At 35.2% G+C, this 17996-nt stretch overlaps 1 protein-coding gene and 1 non-coding gene across 3 annotated transcripts in view; one reads left to right on the forward strand and one right to left on the reverse strand.

The window, feature by feature from the left end:
- Window positions 1-15473, forward strand: part of LOC121408587 (GATOR complex protein DEPDC5-like) — a 34381-nt gene extending 18908 nt beyond the window's left edge. For both annotated transcript variants that reach the window (XM_041600103.1, XM_041600104.1), the window contains 10 exons: window positions 3797-3980; window positions 4486-4710; window positions 5569-5837; window positions 6084-6219; window positions 6948-7050; window positions 8420-8554; window positions 8969-9138; window positions 9651-9841; window positions 12053-12249; window positions 14224-15473. In XM_041600103.1, the coding sequence (XP_041456037.1) occupies window positions 3797-3980; window positions 4486-4710; window positions 5569-5837; window positions 6084-6219; window positions 6948-7050; window positions 8420-8554; window positions 8969-9138; window positions 9651-9841; window positions 12053-12249; window positions 14224-14522 (1909 nt within the window). In that variant the 3' untranslated portion in view covers window positions 14523-15473. The remainder of the gene's footprint in view (window positions 1-3796; window positions 3981-4485; window positions 4711-5568; window positions 5838-6083; window positions 6220-6947; window positions 7051-8419; window positions 8555-8968; window positions 9139-9650; window positions 9842-12052; window positions 12250-14223) is intronic.
- Window positions 946-1077, reverse strand: LOC121409808. The gene has a single exon (XR_005969242.1). It is a non-coding gene; the product is annotated as a U4atac minor spliceosomal RNA (small nuclear RNA).
- Window positions 15474-17996: the final 2523 nt, after the last annotated feature.

The following is a 17996-nucleotide window of genomic DNA, read 5'->3' on the forward strand; positions in this document are numbered from 1 at the left end:
CCTTTTCTTATGTTATTACATGAAATCATAATTGTTTCATTTTTTTATACATGTGTAAATGATGTGTCTCTATTATGATGAAATATGTTGCAGCAATAATTAACTAATGCACTTTATCAGTTGTCAATCCATTTGTTTTAGTTCTTGGTTGAAAAATCTTGAATAAACCTAATTTCATATTATAAAATACAAAAGAACAAGTGGGGATATAATATCACCCCACCTAATGAATATTCATATAGACATACCTACTAATAAAACTGTTTCATCGGAATAATGCAAATCTTTAAAATTCAATAACTTTGTTATCTGATTTTGATGAAATTTTCAGCACTTTGCTTTGTAAATTTTACTCTTTTTATTGAGATATAAATATCTCAAGCCTGGAGCATCCCTTTAATGTACAGTGCAGCTAATATTATTGTGTGCATGGGAGATACATACATGTACAGCAAAAGGCAGTCAACACAGCCATCTAATTTTTTGTAATTTGAGAAAACTTGGCATAAGCTGAATGTGTCACGCTGAAAAATTGCTACTTGTGTCTGAAATAGTGTTTTTCATCCTATATTATGGTCTTTTTCAGGGTATTTGAGGACAAATATAAGCACTCATACACATGTTTCATCTTTGTTTGAGAAATCTTGAAATCAGCTGCTCACAAAGTGAAACGATCCCTTTAATCTGTGGTGGACATACACAAAAATGCATACATGGGACTGAAGTTTAACAAAATATTGATTTAAGAATTGGAGGGGGGGGAAACTTCAGGATTGTAATGAACTGAAAAAGGATTATAAAATGTTGGACATCCATGTAAATACATTTAACTGAGCTACATGTCACTGTATGGTACACAATTTGGATAATGTTCAATTTATTTGTATTTCCTTGCTTTCTTTGTTACATGGTTTCCATCTCTTTCCCATCTATTCTAAGTGGGAATTTTCCATAAATTGCACCAAACCTATCAGCCGAAACTGCAGGCGGTGACATACGTGTTGGTAATTGGTGTTAGCAAAATCATCCTCACCATACGTTCATTGAATGATCATGCTTCCCCAAGATAAGGACTGTCACCTCTTATGGTGTGGCAAACTAACACTTCTAAAAAAAGTGAATATTGGGTCACAGTTAGTAGATTGACCAAGTCAATGAAGTGGTGTTTGGCATGTATTTATGATTTCATACAATAATTATGTATATAATATTGTCTAGAGATAAAAATTGAAGAAAGTGGGATGAAAAAACTATGAGTAATGTACAAGGGAACACTTTATTTTGACTAAAAACTGTTCTGTGCATATGTAATTAGATGCTCATGAATATTCATGAGTTTTGGAAGTATGATGAGTCTCCTCTTCCTACGCACAAATTCTGTTTGTTTTTTTATGTACCAAAGTAAAATTAATGATTTATTATAATACTGTTTGATTTGTTATAAATGGTAACTACATATACCTTTTCTCTTCAAAGACTATTGATTATGTAAATTAGGTTAATTTTAGTCAGGTACATGTATATTATATTATACTTACACAAACTTGTAACAACAGTTAATGTGATCCCTGCAATGTGCACTATACTCTAATTTACTCAAAAAATGCACTATAGTACCACCCAGCCCTCTAATTTAATAGAACATAATTGTAAAATAATAAGAAATGATGGTTTTCAACATGTAATGAATATGCATACTATTGTTGAATATTCATGAGGCAGTTATATTCTCAGCTAGTCTTATTTTTAAACCCACAGAGGGTTTGGTAAAGGGTTAGTGAAGTTGTGCTTCAGTATCATCTCATATTCCTATCTTAAAAGGTCTATTAATTTAACTTTTTTTCTCAACTGTCAATTTCCGTTAAAAATTTATTATTTCTCTCAAATATTTAGCGCCCTCTCTTGGTGATGTTTATTTTTTGTTTTTTGAAAGTGATCTTGGAGTAATTATCTAGCTAATTTAAGCTGTAAGCAGATATGCAGCAAACATGTATAGTCCCTGCTAATTAATGACTTGTTTATAAAAGTTGTATTTGTGCTAGTCTTGTGTGAAGGCCCATTTGTTGATCCAAGTTTCAATCAGGGTCTGTGCCTGCAGACTAATGCTGCTCAGCAATGTGCACACAGTGTCCAGACCAGTACATGAGTGTATTATGGTAATAGTTGATTATAGATGTATATATAATATTGGATACACTGAGTGGTGCATTAAATTTATTGCATTCATCAGTATAAATGTAATATATCTGATGTACCACAAAAGAAATTTAATATCATTTTTGTCTCACCTGCATAGCAGAGCGAGAGACTATAGGCACCGCTTTTCCGATAGTGCTGGAGGCGTCAACATTGAAATCTTAACCAAAGTTTAAGTTTTTGAAATGACATCATAACTTAAAAAGTATATGGACCTAGTTCATGAAACTTGGACATAAGGGTAATCAAGTATTACTGAACATCCTGACTGAGTTTCAGGTTACATGACTGAGGTCAAAGGTCATTTAGGGTCAATGAACTTAGACTGTGTTGGGGAATCAACATCCAAATCTTAACCGAAGGTTCAGTTTTTGGAATGTCATCTTAACTTATAAATGATATGGACCTAGTTCATGAAACTTGGACATAAGCGTAATGAAGTATGCTATTACTGATCATCATGTGCGAGTTTCAGGTCATATGATCAAAGTCAAATGTAATTAAGGGTCATTGAACTTTGGCCATGTTGGGGTATTTGTTGAATTTCGATGGTAACTTTTAAAATTTATGGAGCTAGTTCATAAAACTTGGACATAACATAAGATTAATATGTATCACAGAACATCCTGTGAAAGTTTCAGGTCACATGACCAAGATCAAAGGTCATACATCAATGAACTTAAGCCATGTTAGGGGTAATAATTTCATTCATAACTTTGAAAGATTATAGATATATATGCAGAGTTAATAAAATGTGGACACAGGGGTAATTAAGTATTATTGCTCATCTTGCACAAGTCTTAGGTCATTTGATCAAGGTAAAATTTCATTAAGGGTCAATGAACGAAGTATTGTATTATTATATGAATGGTGTTTTTTATGAATGATTATTTTATAGTCGTTTTCAAAGTCAGCACTGCTGCCATATTGAATCCCGTAATGCAGGTGAGACTGCCAGAGGCACTCCACTTGTTATACATATAAACCATTTTCCATGACAACAGCAAACCATTCAGTTTAGAAAAAAGTAGAAACGAAAATCATGTAGATTTTTTAAATGTAACTTACATGTACATACACATGTACTACAATTTAGGATAATTGCAAGTTGCATAGCATTCCTTATTGCTTGCATCGTCTATCATGTTGATTTGGGTAATGGCTGGCCTTGTGGAATTGAATATGTTAAAACAATACTGCACTCTTTTTACTCCATTACTACAGGTAATATAAATACTTAGGGCAGGTAACATGCTTATGTTGCATAGTCTGCCGGCACAGACCCTGATTGAAACTTTGATCAACAAGTGTGTCTCCATGCAAAGACTAGCACATATAAAACTTGCTGTTCCTTAGTGAGAGGGCCTTCAGTACACAAGGCAATATAGGCTGCACATTCAGACCTTTATCTCGAGGGAAGGGTTTGCACTGCAAACTAAATGTTGCATGCCAGCAAGCAAACATTTGTGAGAATTATTACCAGGTATTATTGTATTGAAAAATGGGCTTGTTCGTGTAATTTCAAACTTTATTTTACATTGCATATTTACTGTTTACAATAATAAAAAATAATTTGTATTATTAAATATCTTTATCACAGGAAGAGTTCCCCAAGCCCCAAGCTTGCATATACCTACTCCTTATGGCCGCTCCACAAAGATGCCTATGAGATGGCTCATACTAGGATGTACCACAAACCAGTGGAGAATGATCGATGGAATTATAGAGATAGTTACATCTCCTTCGGTGGTATGGCATCCAGAGAAGGATTTGAACTGCAAGAGGTAATAATAATAATAGTCTGTGATTACTGATAATCGCAACAACAATAATCATTATACTTATGAATTATAAGCGCTCTAAAAAAAGAATGCAGCTTCAAAACTGAAAAATTTGAGCTGTGCTCAAAATGTCCCTTTTCTGGTCAGTATGTGAAATACAATTAAGCTCCTTTATTTGTAAAGAGAAAGTCTAGATCGATCACAACCAACACAACAAGCATGTATCTCTCTTGAGGTATCTCCTCAAATTCTTGATTTTGAGTAAGGATAAAGATACAACATTCGAGAAGAGATCTATGGCATTTATGTCGTGTACTTTCCGAGGAAGACATTTCTCATATGGTTTTTCACAAGTAATGTAAATGTATGGTAAATTTGAGGTTGATTTTTCTCGAGAGAAGTTTTACACTGTCTCTTTGTGATATGATTCAGATGATATGCCGACAATCTGTGCAGTAGAGGTAAGTTATATCATGAACCATTATTTTTCGATCATTCCCCTGCACAGTGTGTGAAATTCTGGCGGTCAAGATTTGTCCTCCTCCCCTCGCACTCCTCCACACTCCGGCAGATGTCTGAGAGGGGTTACCAAGGCAACCTAGATGTTTACAGGAGCGAGGAAGCGTTGTCAAAGTATCATCTGCTTGTGGAGGGTTTCCTGAGGTTCTTTGAAGGGCTCAATCGAAGAAGGACTCGTCTCAATGTTCCTCCAGCGAGTGGTTCCAAAAGTCAGGTAGGAGTAAAAAAAAAAACATTTACGACAGGATGACCACTAAGCAATCTTGGTTAAAAAAAATAGAAATAAATATTAGTTTCTATCATTCTGAGCTATTTTGATATTATTAATTTTTTTTGCTTAAAACATTTCACCCCCTAATCTAAGGAGAAATGATGTTCCTATTCAAGTTTGAGCAAAATCATTCCCATTTTTCTCTTGGTTGGGTTGAGGGACTGGATAAGTTACCACTTTGCCTACTGTTACTGGGTGGTCACTCTACAAAGCCTTTTAGAATTACAGAATTCAGTACTCAGTGGATTAACCCATTTCCTTTTGAAACTGTGTGATAACTGTACACATCCTACAGGAATAAAAAAAAAATCAGTGGTCCATGGGTCAGGAGTTGATGCTTCATAGCCTCATCTCTATCAGCCTGAGTTTCCAAATTATCATGCTAAATGTATATCTGATCAAGCAAATTATCCTGATCAGAAGGATCTCTAGATTGTCTGCAATGATTGTGCAATTATTGAGATACATGTATTTTGTGGAATTCATCTCAAGATAAAATTTTTGATGAATGAGCATACTTTTTTTGGTGATTTCACATTCTTGTTTTGGCTCAGAATACATCATTTATGGTAAGGTACCATGCCATCACACACCAGCCAAACATAGAACCCAAAGTGCACATTCTCCATTGGCCAAGGTCATAATCTATGGTCAAGCAAGACGACCCCCACTCTGGCTGATGGAGATTGGTTTCTTAAATCCAAATTAAGATTATTCCTGGTGGGGAATAGAATCTCCACAAGCATACTAGGATTGGTGAAGAACAACTTCATTATTTCTTTTCTCTTGAACCCCCCTCAGAGGATATCTCAAGGTGACCTTGGTCAGAGCGCCACCAGCCCTGGCTACCGGAAGATCACCCAGAGCGGTACCTCCACCCCCACCAGCCACCACTCCTCTCTAACCCTCACCACCGGCTCCCTGCATTCCCTGCTCTCCGGTGTGGTAGCAAGCCGGAAGGAGGACCCGTCCAGCGAGCCAGGGAGCCCTAAGTCTCCAGATAAGAGAGATGGGAAACCTCATCAAGCCAGTTCATTTGCTTCCGTCGTCAAGGCGATGAGAGATCCAAGGTTAGGAGACAAGCATCTAGTTTAGTTATTTTGGGGGGGATTGTCAATGGCAAATGTTTTTAAAAAATGTTTAATAATAAAATTGCATTGTTTCTTGTGTAGGACTCAAGGTTTTTTCCGTGTTACTGTTATTGAAGTTCAATGAGAGATTTTATATCTGAATGAATAAATGAATGAATAAATAAATCATGATGTAATGAATTTTACAAAAGTAACTATAAGAATGAATATATGTTTTGCAATCAGCACTGGTCTTGGCTTCATAGGAGGTGACCACAGAGGGCTCCCTTCTGATTGTTTTACGACAGCGGAGGCGGTGAGCTGGATCAGGAAGACTTTTATTGATCAGCCGAACCATGAACAAGCAGTCACATTCTTGCAGGTAATAATAGCAGATATCCTGTATTTTCTGTGATTTCCTCATGTGGGAAATTGTTGTTTTAAACTAGCTAATAATACATACTCCCTGGCTTTTGCTTAACATCAATTTTGCTTAAACATTTACAGAAGTTGCATTACAAATCAAAGCTGACAGTGATAACAGACTGATGCCACAAGAAGGGTTTATGGAAGGACACTGCTTTTTTAATAAAATTGTTGTTGATTTCATACATACAAATTAATTATTTATTTATTAATTTTTAGCATTTAGAATGTGTACCATACCAAGTGAATTTTTTTGGATTGATTGATAGTGATTTCAAGATAAAAATCTAAATGGCAAAATTTACCATATTCTTTATCAGAAACTATAGATTTAAAGTCTGTTACATGTGTGTTTTCTCTACAATTAATAATCATTTATTGGAGTGAAAATAGTAAAGTGCTATAAACTAACCCTATGCAGCAGACAGTGTTATTTCTTTGTGTTCATGTCAGCAGTTTAATAACATGAACTATCCATGACGGTGAAAAAGCTTTTATGTTATTATATGATCATTTCAATTTCATGATGAGGAGCTGCACATATCGCTTAACCCTTTCCATGATAGAAAATCCCTAGCAAGAGATATATATCTTTTCTCTATTCAGTTTCAACGTTCTGGAATCATTGCTTTTAGTTTCATGATAATGGAATTCCAAATCTATCATCTATCTCTTCCTTTCTAGGAGATGCTTAATGATGGATATATCTACTCAGTGTTCAGTAGCAGAGGAGCCAAGCAGATCATATATGGTTACTACATCTATTCTCTTCATGACAATCAATCAGGTAATATGTATTTTTTTTTTTTTTGGGGGGGGCCAAAAGACTTTTTTTTACAGTGAAGAAATCATGAGCACCTTCATCCTCTCACTGAAATAAATTTTTGAGTGTTTCCCTCATATTCCCAGCGTACAAAATTATCATCAATACTACATCTATTCCCTTCATGATAATCAATCAGGTAATATATTTTTTTGGCCAAAAGACTTTTTTACGGTGAAGAAATCATGAGGACCTTCCTCCTCTCACTGAAATAATTTTTTGAGTGTTTCCCTCATATTCCCAGCGTACAAAATTATCATCAATGCTTCATAATTCAGCATTTTCTGCATCATCAAGCAGAAGAAGGATGGTCATAGTGTTGATGTAGATGCTACAAGTTCTAAAATCGGAATGGAGTTGAAACTTTATTACCAACTAATTTAAAAGACAATATTGTTTGTGTACAAACGAGCAAACTATACATGTACCTTTGGTATGAATTCATAAGGCTACACAATAAGTAAAATGATGCATATTGCAGCATCCTTGGGGATCAAGGAATCTGGGATATTGATATAGACAGATACAGAGAGAAAGGAGGAGAGCAAAAACAAAAAAAAGAAAATGTGTATCAATCTGGAATGACCAACCACATTACCTAAAAAAAAAAATCCTTCTTGAAATAAATTCAATTCAATTAAAAAATGGTTTTATTAAAACATGCCTCGCAGGCAAAGGCTGAATAGAAACATGTTTACAATTAACAATAACAGAATAAAACATGAAATGATATAAATTGAAAACAATAATTAGTACTTCTTTTTATTATACAAGGAAATAAAATATACCACTTAAAATAAACTATCACTCCAGTAAACAATGATTTACAATGTAATTGCTTGCATTGTTTCCTACTGCTCTGCTATACTTTCATATGTACATGTAAAAGGTAAATTGCTTTTCTTTCAGAATCCCAGGGTATTCAATTAAATTCGTATTTATTTTTCACTCATAAAAAGAAATCAACAAAGTTCAAACATATAAACAGCTAAGATAGATGACACAATACAAAATAAAATCCAGTTGACATGAGTGAGGGCAGTGGCAAGAAAGGACAAGCCTTATAAACACCAACCCAAGATACTTAATGAAATAAATTGGAATAATACAATTATGCAATGATACTAAAAAAACATAGATGTTTCCATCGTAGATAACCTAATTCCAACCACATTTCCTCCAGAAATGTTTATACTTGAAATGAATACGAAATATACCACATTGAATAAACTACCCCTCTTGTATTAAAGCAATGTGGTACAGTTTACTTGTATGCATTGTTTCCTAATAAAAGCTCTGTTATACTTACACGATAAACTGTGTTTGTGAACAGAATCCCAGGGTAATTCATCCAAGCCTGTGATTGGTCAGCCGTTGTATGACATACCGCCTCAGCAGGAGTGGTTTCAAGCAGCGTGTACCGTCGCTCAGGACAAACAGGACATACCTGAACGACCCGACGGACCAGGTAAGGTGTATGATGATCACATTATTACACCGTCTATCTAAATATCTATTCCAAGGAATTAATCCTGCCAGTTACCCATTCACCCCCATGTGAGTAAATCTCTTGAAGCAAGACACACCATGACTTTGATTCAAAACCACAAGAACACAGATTATGTGGGAAATTTGCAGACTGTATATGGTCATACCACACCTTATACATATGCTAGCTGAAATATGTATGCTCTAACCATGGGCATAGATTTTTTTATGCATGTCCAAAAACAGAGATGTAGTAGGGAAGACCTTATGAATTTTTTTTTTTTTGGGGGGAGGGGGTGGGTGACCAAAGTAGCATGTAGATCTGCTTATATTTTCTGAAATGATTCTCAAAATTATTTCAAAACATTGTATATTTTTTTTCATTCCGTATTAGGCCTGTGCCTTCTGCCTGTCTATAAGAGCATCGTTCTTGAGATGTGGAACACAGACCTAGACCATATGGAATACTGTCAAGCTAGTTTCCATAGCAACTACCAGCCTGACCACGCCTTTGATATGGAGCTTCAGTGGTTGACATCCACACCAGGATTACTGAATGATCTAGTGAGTGTCGCATGTAGGAATACAGAATTATTTTATGAAGTCGCCATGTAGTTCATTTCATTTCACTTAATTTAGTTCCAATTCTTGTTAAAAAAACAAATACATTCCATACCATTTTTAAAAAAGACACACAAAAAATACATTCCATACCATTTTTAAAAGACAAAAAACAAAAAAATACTTTAAAAAAAAAATACTTACAAAAAAATCCATACCATTATTAGAAAACCAAAAAAAAAACATGTACATTCCATACCATTTTTAAAAGACAAAAAAAACACAAATACATTCCATAACATTTTTATAAAGAAAAGTTTATACATTCCATGCCATTTTAAAAAAGACAAATATAAATACAAAGAATATGGGGTAGCCAGCAGAGGCCATCATCATGTCACAGGCTAGGCTCCTAATAGTTACTTTAATGTCATTTAATATACATTCACCAGGATAACAATTAGAATAAATCATTATTTTTTTTGTACTTTGTCTTTCTCTTATCACAATTTCAGATCATGAACTGGTTACGTAGAGCTCAGAGCTCTGGCTTTCATCTCATCCCATCGCACGTTGATCCATTCTGCTTCTGGGAAGATATCTCGGATCCCCTTTGTAGTCCTGTATTTATCCCTCTTTCCTTACAAGATGGCTCTGACATGGGACCAGATCTACTAGCGAAATTGCAGGAGATTATACTGAAAAGGTAGTACCAACTATTTTCCTTTGGTTTATAATCAGTTGGTATACACATGGACCTATTACAAGTAGACATTCAACAACAGCATTTTATGGCGTTGAATGTCCAGTTGTAATAGGTCCATGGTATACAAGCTGTTGGTTTACAATTTAGAGATAATTGAATACTCCAAGGGCTAAACCCATTTGTTTGACTAAAAATTTGGTCTAATTAATATTTGGCCTACACTACTCCTGTTCTTCTATCCTATTAGTTTAATTTCATTTGGTCTGAAGCCCAGTTGGTCTGATTTCCATTCCATCTAATAATTATTTTGCACTTTGACAGAAGAAATTTGGGGTTACTAACAGTTCATGTAACCATGTATAGACTAATGGGGTGTAGCAAGAAGATTTTGCAATCAGTTAAAAATTTCTGTAAATAAAGTGGTCATAGTCCTTAAAAAGTTGGCAATTTTTATTCTTTTTGATTCAATTTTGTAACCTCTCAAAAGGTCCATAAGTTCACAAAGTTCCTATGGGTTTATATATTGTCCAGATAGAATAAATGGAAATTTGCAGATTTTGCATTTTTACAAGCTGTTTTTAAAATGCTGTATATGAAATACAGTTGAGGCCAAAAGTTTACAGTTTATTTGTTCACTTGCTAGATATCATAAAATTTACTCTTCAGAAATTTATATCTTCAGAAATATAAATATTACCATGACAAATTTGGTATCAAATGACAGAGCTTACCATAAGTAACGGACTATAAACGGACATATTTGAGGTACAAAGAAACAAAAACTAAGTTCAAGATTTTGAAGTGTTCAAAGAGATTACCGGTATGCGGAAATCTGCTGTTCTTAAGAAAGGTCCCGACAATATTGGCCACTTACACACTCACCTCACAGTCACAGTGTACACACACACAGCACTGCCGTTCTTGTACATTGCAAACTGCAAAAGATACGGTACCACTACCAGTACATCTGTGTCTTTCCCGGCGTAGGAGGAAGAAAGTTCACATTTCTTGCATCACAACCTCACAATCACTTTCAGAATTTGTCTAGCATTCCATGTCTTAGCATGAATTTTGGATACGGGATTACAGGAAGGTTCAAGAAACAAAGAAATTGGCATTTATTTCAGTTGTTTTACGGCTTTGTGTCGTCTCTCTCGTGCATGGTGCACGGTGTACATGGTATCTTATGAAAAGCAAACGGAAAGAAATAATAAGCTGCCGCAAAATGGGACTTTGGAGAGGGTTTGAAATGAATAGCGCCAGCTTAAGTCGCACTATAACCACAATACAACGCAAGCTCTCGGCTCTCGCTCAGCTGTGACAAATTATTACCGAGAATACTTGGCGTCTCTTTGAACTTAGCCAGGGAACTTCGATGCTTTGAGTCGAAAATAAAGTCGAAATTAGTGTCACAAAGGTGGGTGCGTTTGTTATGGACAATATTTGATTAATATTGTAATAATCGCTTCCCATTACCCGCGGCTCACACCCCTCATACCCCTCTAAACGACATTGCCCTGGGCGGCTACGCCCAGCCACTCGATATGTTGTCAACTGGCAGACGTCTTACATGTTCGGGAGGGGTTATGCGGGGGGGCTCAGACCCGTCACCATGGGTAAACCGCACCCCCGACTTTTGCTTGTACCCCGCCTAGAAAAAGGTGCGGTTAATGGACCGTTACTTATGGTATTTCTTTCACATGATTGGGATGCTGTTGGGATTAAAGTATATTTCCGGTGGAATTTTCTTTTTGAGAACAAAAAAAGTAATTTGTGCCAAATGTATTCTATTGTTTTATTTTCAAACATCATTTCATAGAAATATATAAATGTCAAATCTATGAAAAAAAAGTGTAATCTGAAATGTTTGTGTTGAGAAGTAACTAGCACAAATATGAAATGATTTTGTCAAGTTTTTATTTTTAATTTGTCTATGATATGAAGATTTTTTTGGGAAAAATAACACCTAAATATTTTTCTGCTACTGATGACAAAGCAATGTGATGAAGGGGCATGACATACTCATTTGTTTGATATCAAATTCGTCATGATAGCACAAATATTTTTATAAGATACAGTGAATTTTAAGATGTTTGGCAAGAGTAAACTTTTCTTTTAATTTCCTGGGTGTATGTACACTTCTAGCCTCAACTGTATATATTAAACAGTCATTGACACACTTTCTTATTTCTTGTTTTATCTTCCCCCAAGATTTGGTTTCCTTGCCAACCACACATCCTGCTTGAGTCCCTTACCGGGCTCTGCATCGAAGGACTCTCCCTACTCAAGCATTCATGTGCAATATGTCCATGTAACAGGGGTGACTTTTGCCCTACCGACCCCTACCCAGGCCGATACCACCTCACCACGCCCCGATAAGCTACCTTGTCTCTGCTCGGCTTGGAAAGGTAGGAGAGTATGCCTCAACTCATTCATGTTAACAAAAAGTTTGATATCCATTTTCATATTTCTTAATATAAGTCAATATAACAATTCTCATAAGTTCAAATAATTTATATGATATATTTCAGTATCATGGATAACAAAATCAGTAATGTAGTCAAGGCCGGTACTTCCAAGTCATGAGGTTGCTGGAGAAATCATTCTAACATAGACTTTGTACACATGACTTGGGCCAGTGCCAAGACAAAGGCCAGCAAAATGTGGCCTTAAAGCCGGCCTTAATTACATCCCTAGACAAAATCTGCTACAATGTAATGATGTTGAAAATATGTATTGGTTTTTGTCTCACCTGCGAAGCAAAGTGAGACTATAGGCGCCGCTTTGGCGACGGCGGCGGCGTCAACATCAAATCTTAACCTGAGGTTAAGTTTTTGAAATGACGTCATAACTTAGAAAGTATATGGACCTAGTTAATAAAACTTGGCCATAAGGTTAATCAAGTATTACTGAACATCCAATTAGAGTTTCATGTCACATGACCAAGGTCAAAGGTCATTTAGGGTCAATGAACTTAGACCATGTTGGAGGAATCAACATCGAAATCTTAACCTGAGGTTAAGTTTTTGAAATGTCATCATAACTTAGAAAATATTTGGACCTAGTTCATGAAACTTGGACATAAGGTTAATCAAGTATCACTGAACATCCTGCATGAGTTTCACGTCACATGACCAAGGTCAAAGGTCATTTAGGGTCAATGAACTTTGGCCGAATTGGGGATATCTGTTGAATTCCCATCATGACTTTGAAAGTTTATGGATCTGATTCATGAAACTTGGACATAATAGTAATCAAGCATCACTGAACATTTTGTGCAAGTTTCAGGTCTCATGATTAAGGTCAAAGGTCATTTAGGGTCAATGAACTTTGGCCAAATCGGGGGTATCTGTTGAATTACCATCATAACTTTGAAAGTTTATTGGTCTAGTTCATTAAACTTGGACATTAGAGTAATCAAGTATCACTGAAAATCCTGTGCGCGTTTCAGGTCACATACCAAGGTCAAAGGTCAATGAACTTTTGCCGAATTGGGTATATCTGTTGAATTACCATCCTAACTTTGAAAGTTTATGGATCTGATTCATGAAACTTGTACATAAGAGTAATCAAGTATCACTGAACATCCTGTTCAAGTTTCAGGTCACATGATCAAGGTCAAAGGTCATGTAAGATCAATGAACTTTAGCCATGTTGGGGTTTTTTGTTGAATAACCATCATATCTCTGTAAGTTTATTGGTCTAGTTCATAAAAAGTGGACATAAGAGTAACCATGTATCACTGAACATCTTGTGCGAGTTAGAGTAGTATTCAAAGTCAGCACTGCTGCTATATTGAACCGCATGATGCAGGTGAGACGGCCAGAGGCATTCCACTTGTTAGTATAAAATATTTATTCAGTATGCCAATATAGGAGCTTGGAAGATTCTTAGGTCACTGGCTATCGAGGCTATAATAACACTTCAGCCCAAATTATGGTAGAGTAATAACATGGAAAAGTTGGGGTCAGATGTTGAAAAAGAATGAGTATTTAATGGAATTGTCCCACAGTGACTTTGACTGTACTTTGATAGTTTTAAAAACAAGAGAGTCAAAAGGGGCCTAAGCTTTCGATCCTAGCAGAATCTTTGTCGGAGGCGAAGATTCTGCTAGGATCGAAAGCTTAGGCCCCTTTTGACTCTCTAATTTACTCCATTGGCTCCTTTTTTTTTTTTAGATAAGCAGTTTTCAGCAGCTTCTTTTTGCCTTTGAGTTTTAAAAACAACTAAGGAAGTTTGTGTAATAATCCTCCTCTTTTGTTTGAAATAAATGTAGTAGTGGGAAATAATAATGACACTGAAAAGCGATGGCTTTCACATGGACTGTGACTGAGTTTGTGAAGTGAAACAAAAATTTAGTTATCCTCCTTTTACTTTGACAGAATCCAGAAACAATAACTCAACCCTTGAGAGAGGGAACCCTCACTGTCATTCAACCAGGAGATCCAGGAAACGAGAGACTCCATCACAGCCTGGTTTCCTGTGGGTCAACAACCATCTCCTGACCAAGAAATGGAAATCAAGTGCTTCAGGGGACGATGCCTTCAGGGAATCACTTCTCATTGACTTTAGAAAGCTTTGTGCTAACGATGAAGGACGTCTTGATGCGCTGGTCAGTATGGTGACTGAAGAGCAGAAAACAGGAGACACAGCTAGCGCAAGGGATCCTGCAGATCTTTAACCACCTCCTTCCCACGATATGGAAATCAAGTGCAACAGGTGACGATGCCTTCAGGGAAGCACTTCTAAATGATTTTAGAAAACCTTGTGATGACGATGAAGGATGTATTGATGCACTGGTCAGTCTGGTCACTGAGGAAGTCTGAGTAGAACTGGCATTCGGATGAAAGTTATTATTTATTAGGCTCCACTGATGAGATAAAACAAGAGACACTACTAAAGCCAGGGATCCTGTGAATAAATAACAATTTTCTTACCAAGAAATGGAACTCAAGTGCTTCAGTAGAGGAATTCTTGAGAGGATGAAGACTCCACTTTGATTAAATCATTTAGATGATGAGTACTCTATGATGAATGAGTCATGAGTATATTACATGGAAAGTACTTGTTACCAAGATAACTTAACACTATGTTGCCAGCGCAGTAATGTTTTTAGATGATCACTATACATGTAGCTGATATTTCCATGTGAAAAACCAAGCATTTATCGTTTCATTGATATCCATTGTATGGATGTGTAGGAAGATCTAAAGAAACATATTATTGTGCGAGACAAGAGGCTGTCAATTGAGCTATGCATAAAACTTATTTATATTTATATTGGAATTATGATCACAATGTGCCTTTGTACTTGTATAAGATTTAACCTGTCCGACCATGTAGCAATCAATATTCCTCCTCAATTTAGCCAATAGTAATACATTTATTGTTTGTTCATTTTATGGGATTAGTAAAAAAAAAACCATGACACCTCACAAATCTTCAATTTAAGGAAAAAAATATGTCATGAACACATAATTATTAAAAATGGCCTGAGAGGGTATGTTCTCCAAAATAATTTGACACCTTATTTACGTGGTATGTGTTAACACTTGGATGACCAGGGGGGTGTTTCACAAAGATTTAAGTATGACCTAGAGTCGCACTTAAATACCAAGTTGCATACGGTATTTCAAAACACATTTTTAGTAATTTACGTTATAATTGCTTAATAAACACTTTTTTGTATCAATTCTCAATTTAATTTTATTGAAAAGGGATTAGCAAATTTGTTTACTAACTAAAAATAATAATAATAATAACGTTTTATGTACCCAGGGTAGCCACTTCAGTTAGGAAACTGCTCTTCCAGCAGGCCCTGCATAACATTGTATGTTATTATTATTACCCTTCTCCAGTCTAAATGCTGAGCACCAAGCAAGAAGGCAGAAGGTCCCATTTTTATAAGTCTTTGGTATGACTCGGCCGAGGGTCGAACCCACAACCTCCTGTTCATGAGGCGGATGCTCTACCACTGAGCCACCATGCCCGGTATACTATTGATGTAGGATTATGACATCATTTGAATTTGGGGTTCATTCCTTGCAGTTCACGCAAATGAAAATTTGCATCACTGCAAAGAATACCAACTGATTATCCAAGCGTAAAGACGTAGCACATAAATATGGTATCAAATTATTTGGGAGAAGATGCTCTTTCCAGCAATACATAAAAGTGTATTTTTTTTTATGACATTTTTTCCTTAATTTGGAGATTTGTGAGGTATCAATTTTTTTACTCACATGGTATATACATGTATGTATTTTGATATATAGCCCTGATTATAGAAGTATGTATGTAATCATTTGTTGTACAACGCCTACCTATTTTTATATGTGCGGGCCTATTGAAGTTGTTGTTAACCACAATAAGATCTGTTCATTGCTAGCTATGACAGATTAAATTGTTTTACTTCATTTATGAACTTCAAGTCACATACCTGAGTTACTAGCTAACATTTACAAGCTATCCAGAAGTTTCCTTTTTTTCACCCCTTTCCAAGACCTTGATTTCTGAAGTATTCATCTTGTTTTTCCTGATTATCACTGTAATAATAATAATATATCAACATTATGTTACTAAGTAGCAAAAGAAGTACTTTCTCGTTCAAAACATTTTAGACTCCCTATACAAATAAACATTATAAGCTTATTTGTTCTGTGCATATATTGATACATTTAATTCTTAAAAAGTCTATTGGAAGGTCATTTTTATTATTACTCCCAACTGATGAGAGACCACACAGTGTTTGCAATTTCACTCTCGCTTGAATTTATCAACCTTCAATATGATAAGCTTCTTTATCATTTATTCATATTGTTTGATATCACAACTTTTTGATAACAATAAATAGGATTAAATGATACAACAACTTGCCATATGTTCATTGGCATGTGTGATCCATAACCACAAAAACCACAAAAAGTTGCACTGTGATTTTCAATTGGAGCCAATTAAGAGTATTTTGGTCAGAATGTTCAAATTTTAGATGTTGGTGTTTTCTGAAAAAGTATACTCTTTCCTATTTACTGTATAAATTTTTGATGTACCAATTGAACCTAAAGTGTATTTTTTGAGTGTTCTTGTTAGACCTATTTTTGTCTCGCCCACAAGAGGAATTAATCCTACTGGGTAGCAAATACTGCCCAAATATTAAAAATGGCTGAGATTTTGCTTTAGGCCCAGAACGGCTTTGAAGAATTCTTTGCCGTCAGGAGTCCATGCATTCAATAATATTCCTCAGCAATAAATCTGTGCAAACTTGTATGGGCGACATCAACAAAAATAACATCGTGCCTCAGCTTTATAAGATAATTCTGATTGAAATTTCAGTGGAAATTAATTGATTAAAAAAAATGGATGGTCTTCCCCTTTTACATTGTAGCAGGTAGTCCTCCTATACTGCATGGTGTTCTGGTTACACAAGAAGGTATTTTTTTTTTAAATAATGCTATTGTTAATTAGATGTCATGTGACTTCAGTTTACATTCAAAGCTTTGTTATTGCATCAATAGCAAAGTTTTAGATTACTTTTACAAGCTACTGAAATACTTGACTACTGAATAATTGTGTGATTTCAAAATTTGTATAACGAATTTAGTATTGGTGATAAGTTCATTGAAACAACCCACAGCTCCCAGACTTCTTTACTGTTTTATAATCGTGCCATGTTTTCTGACAGAAGGCAATAAAAAAAATTTAATGGTAGTTCATGGATTTTCTTTTACAATGTATTTTTTTTTGTATTCAAACATGGTTATATTTGTTAATATTATTGTCCTACGCACAATTCAATAACAGAAGCAGTACTGTGATACGCATAATTTATTATGCTATTGTCTAACTTTATATTCAATAAATCTTGTCTTCTTTATTTTTCAATGTCTGTGAACTTTTTACATCTTGATGCATAGTAATCAGCGTTGATAGAATGTTGTTAGCAGAATCTGAATAATCATTGATGATTAGAGTATGAAATTTACTTTATTTTATTTTTGTATTTGGGATAGTGATAAAAGTGTATTTGTGTTGTACTATGGAATGCTCTTGATTTCTTGTTGAGTGCCTTGATCATTTGTATTTCACCCATTTCTTGATAGCTTTATTTATATTTACCGAAAAGGTAGTTTTGGCTACAAAAATGTTCAAATTTCTT

This window comes from Lytechinus variegatus, chromosome 2 (genome assembly GCF_018143015.1).
Source record: "Lytechinus variegatus isolate NC3 chromosome 2, Lvar_3.0, whole genome shotgun sequence".
NCBI classification, from domain to species: Eukaryota; Metazoa; Echinodermata; class Echinoidea; order Temnopleuroida; family Toxopneustidae; genus Lytechinus; species Lytechinus variegatus.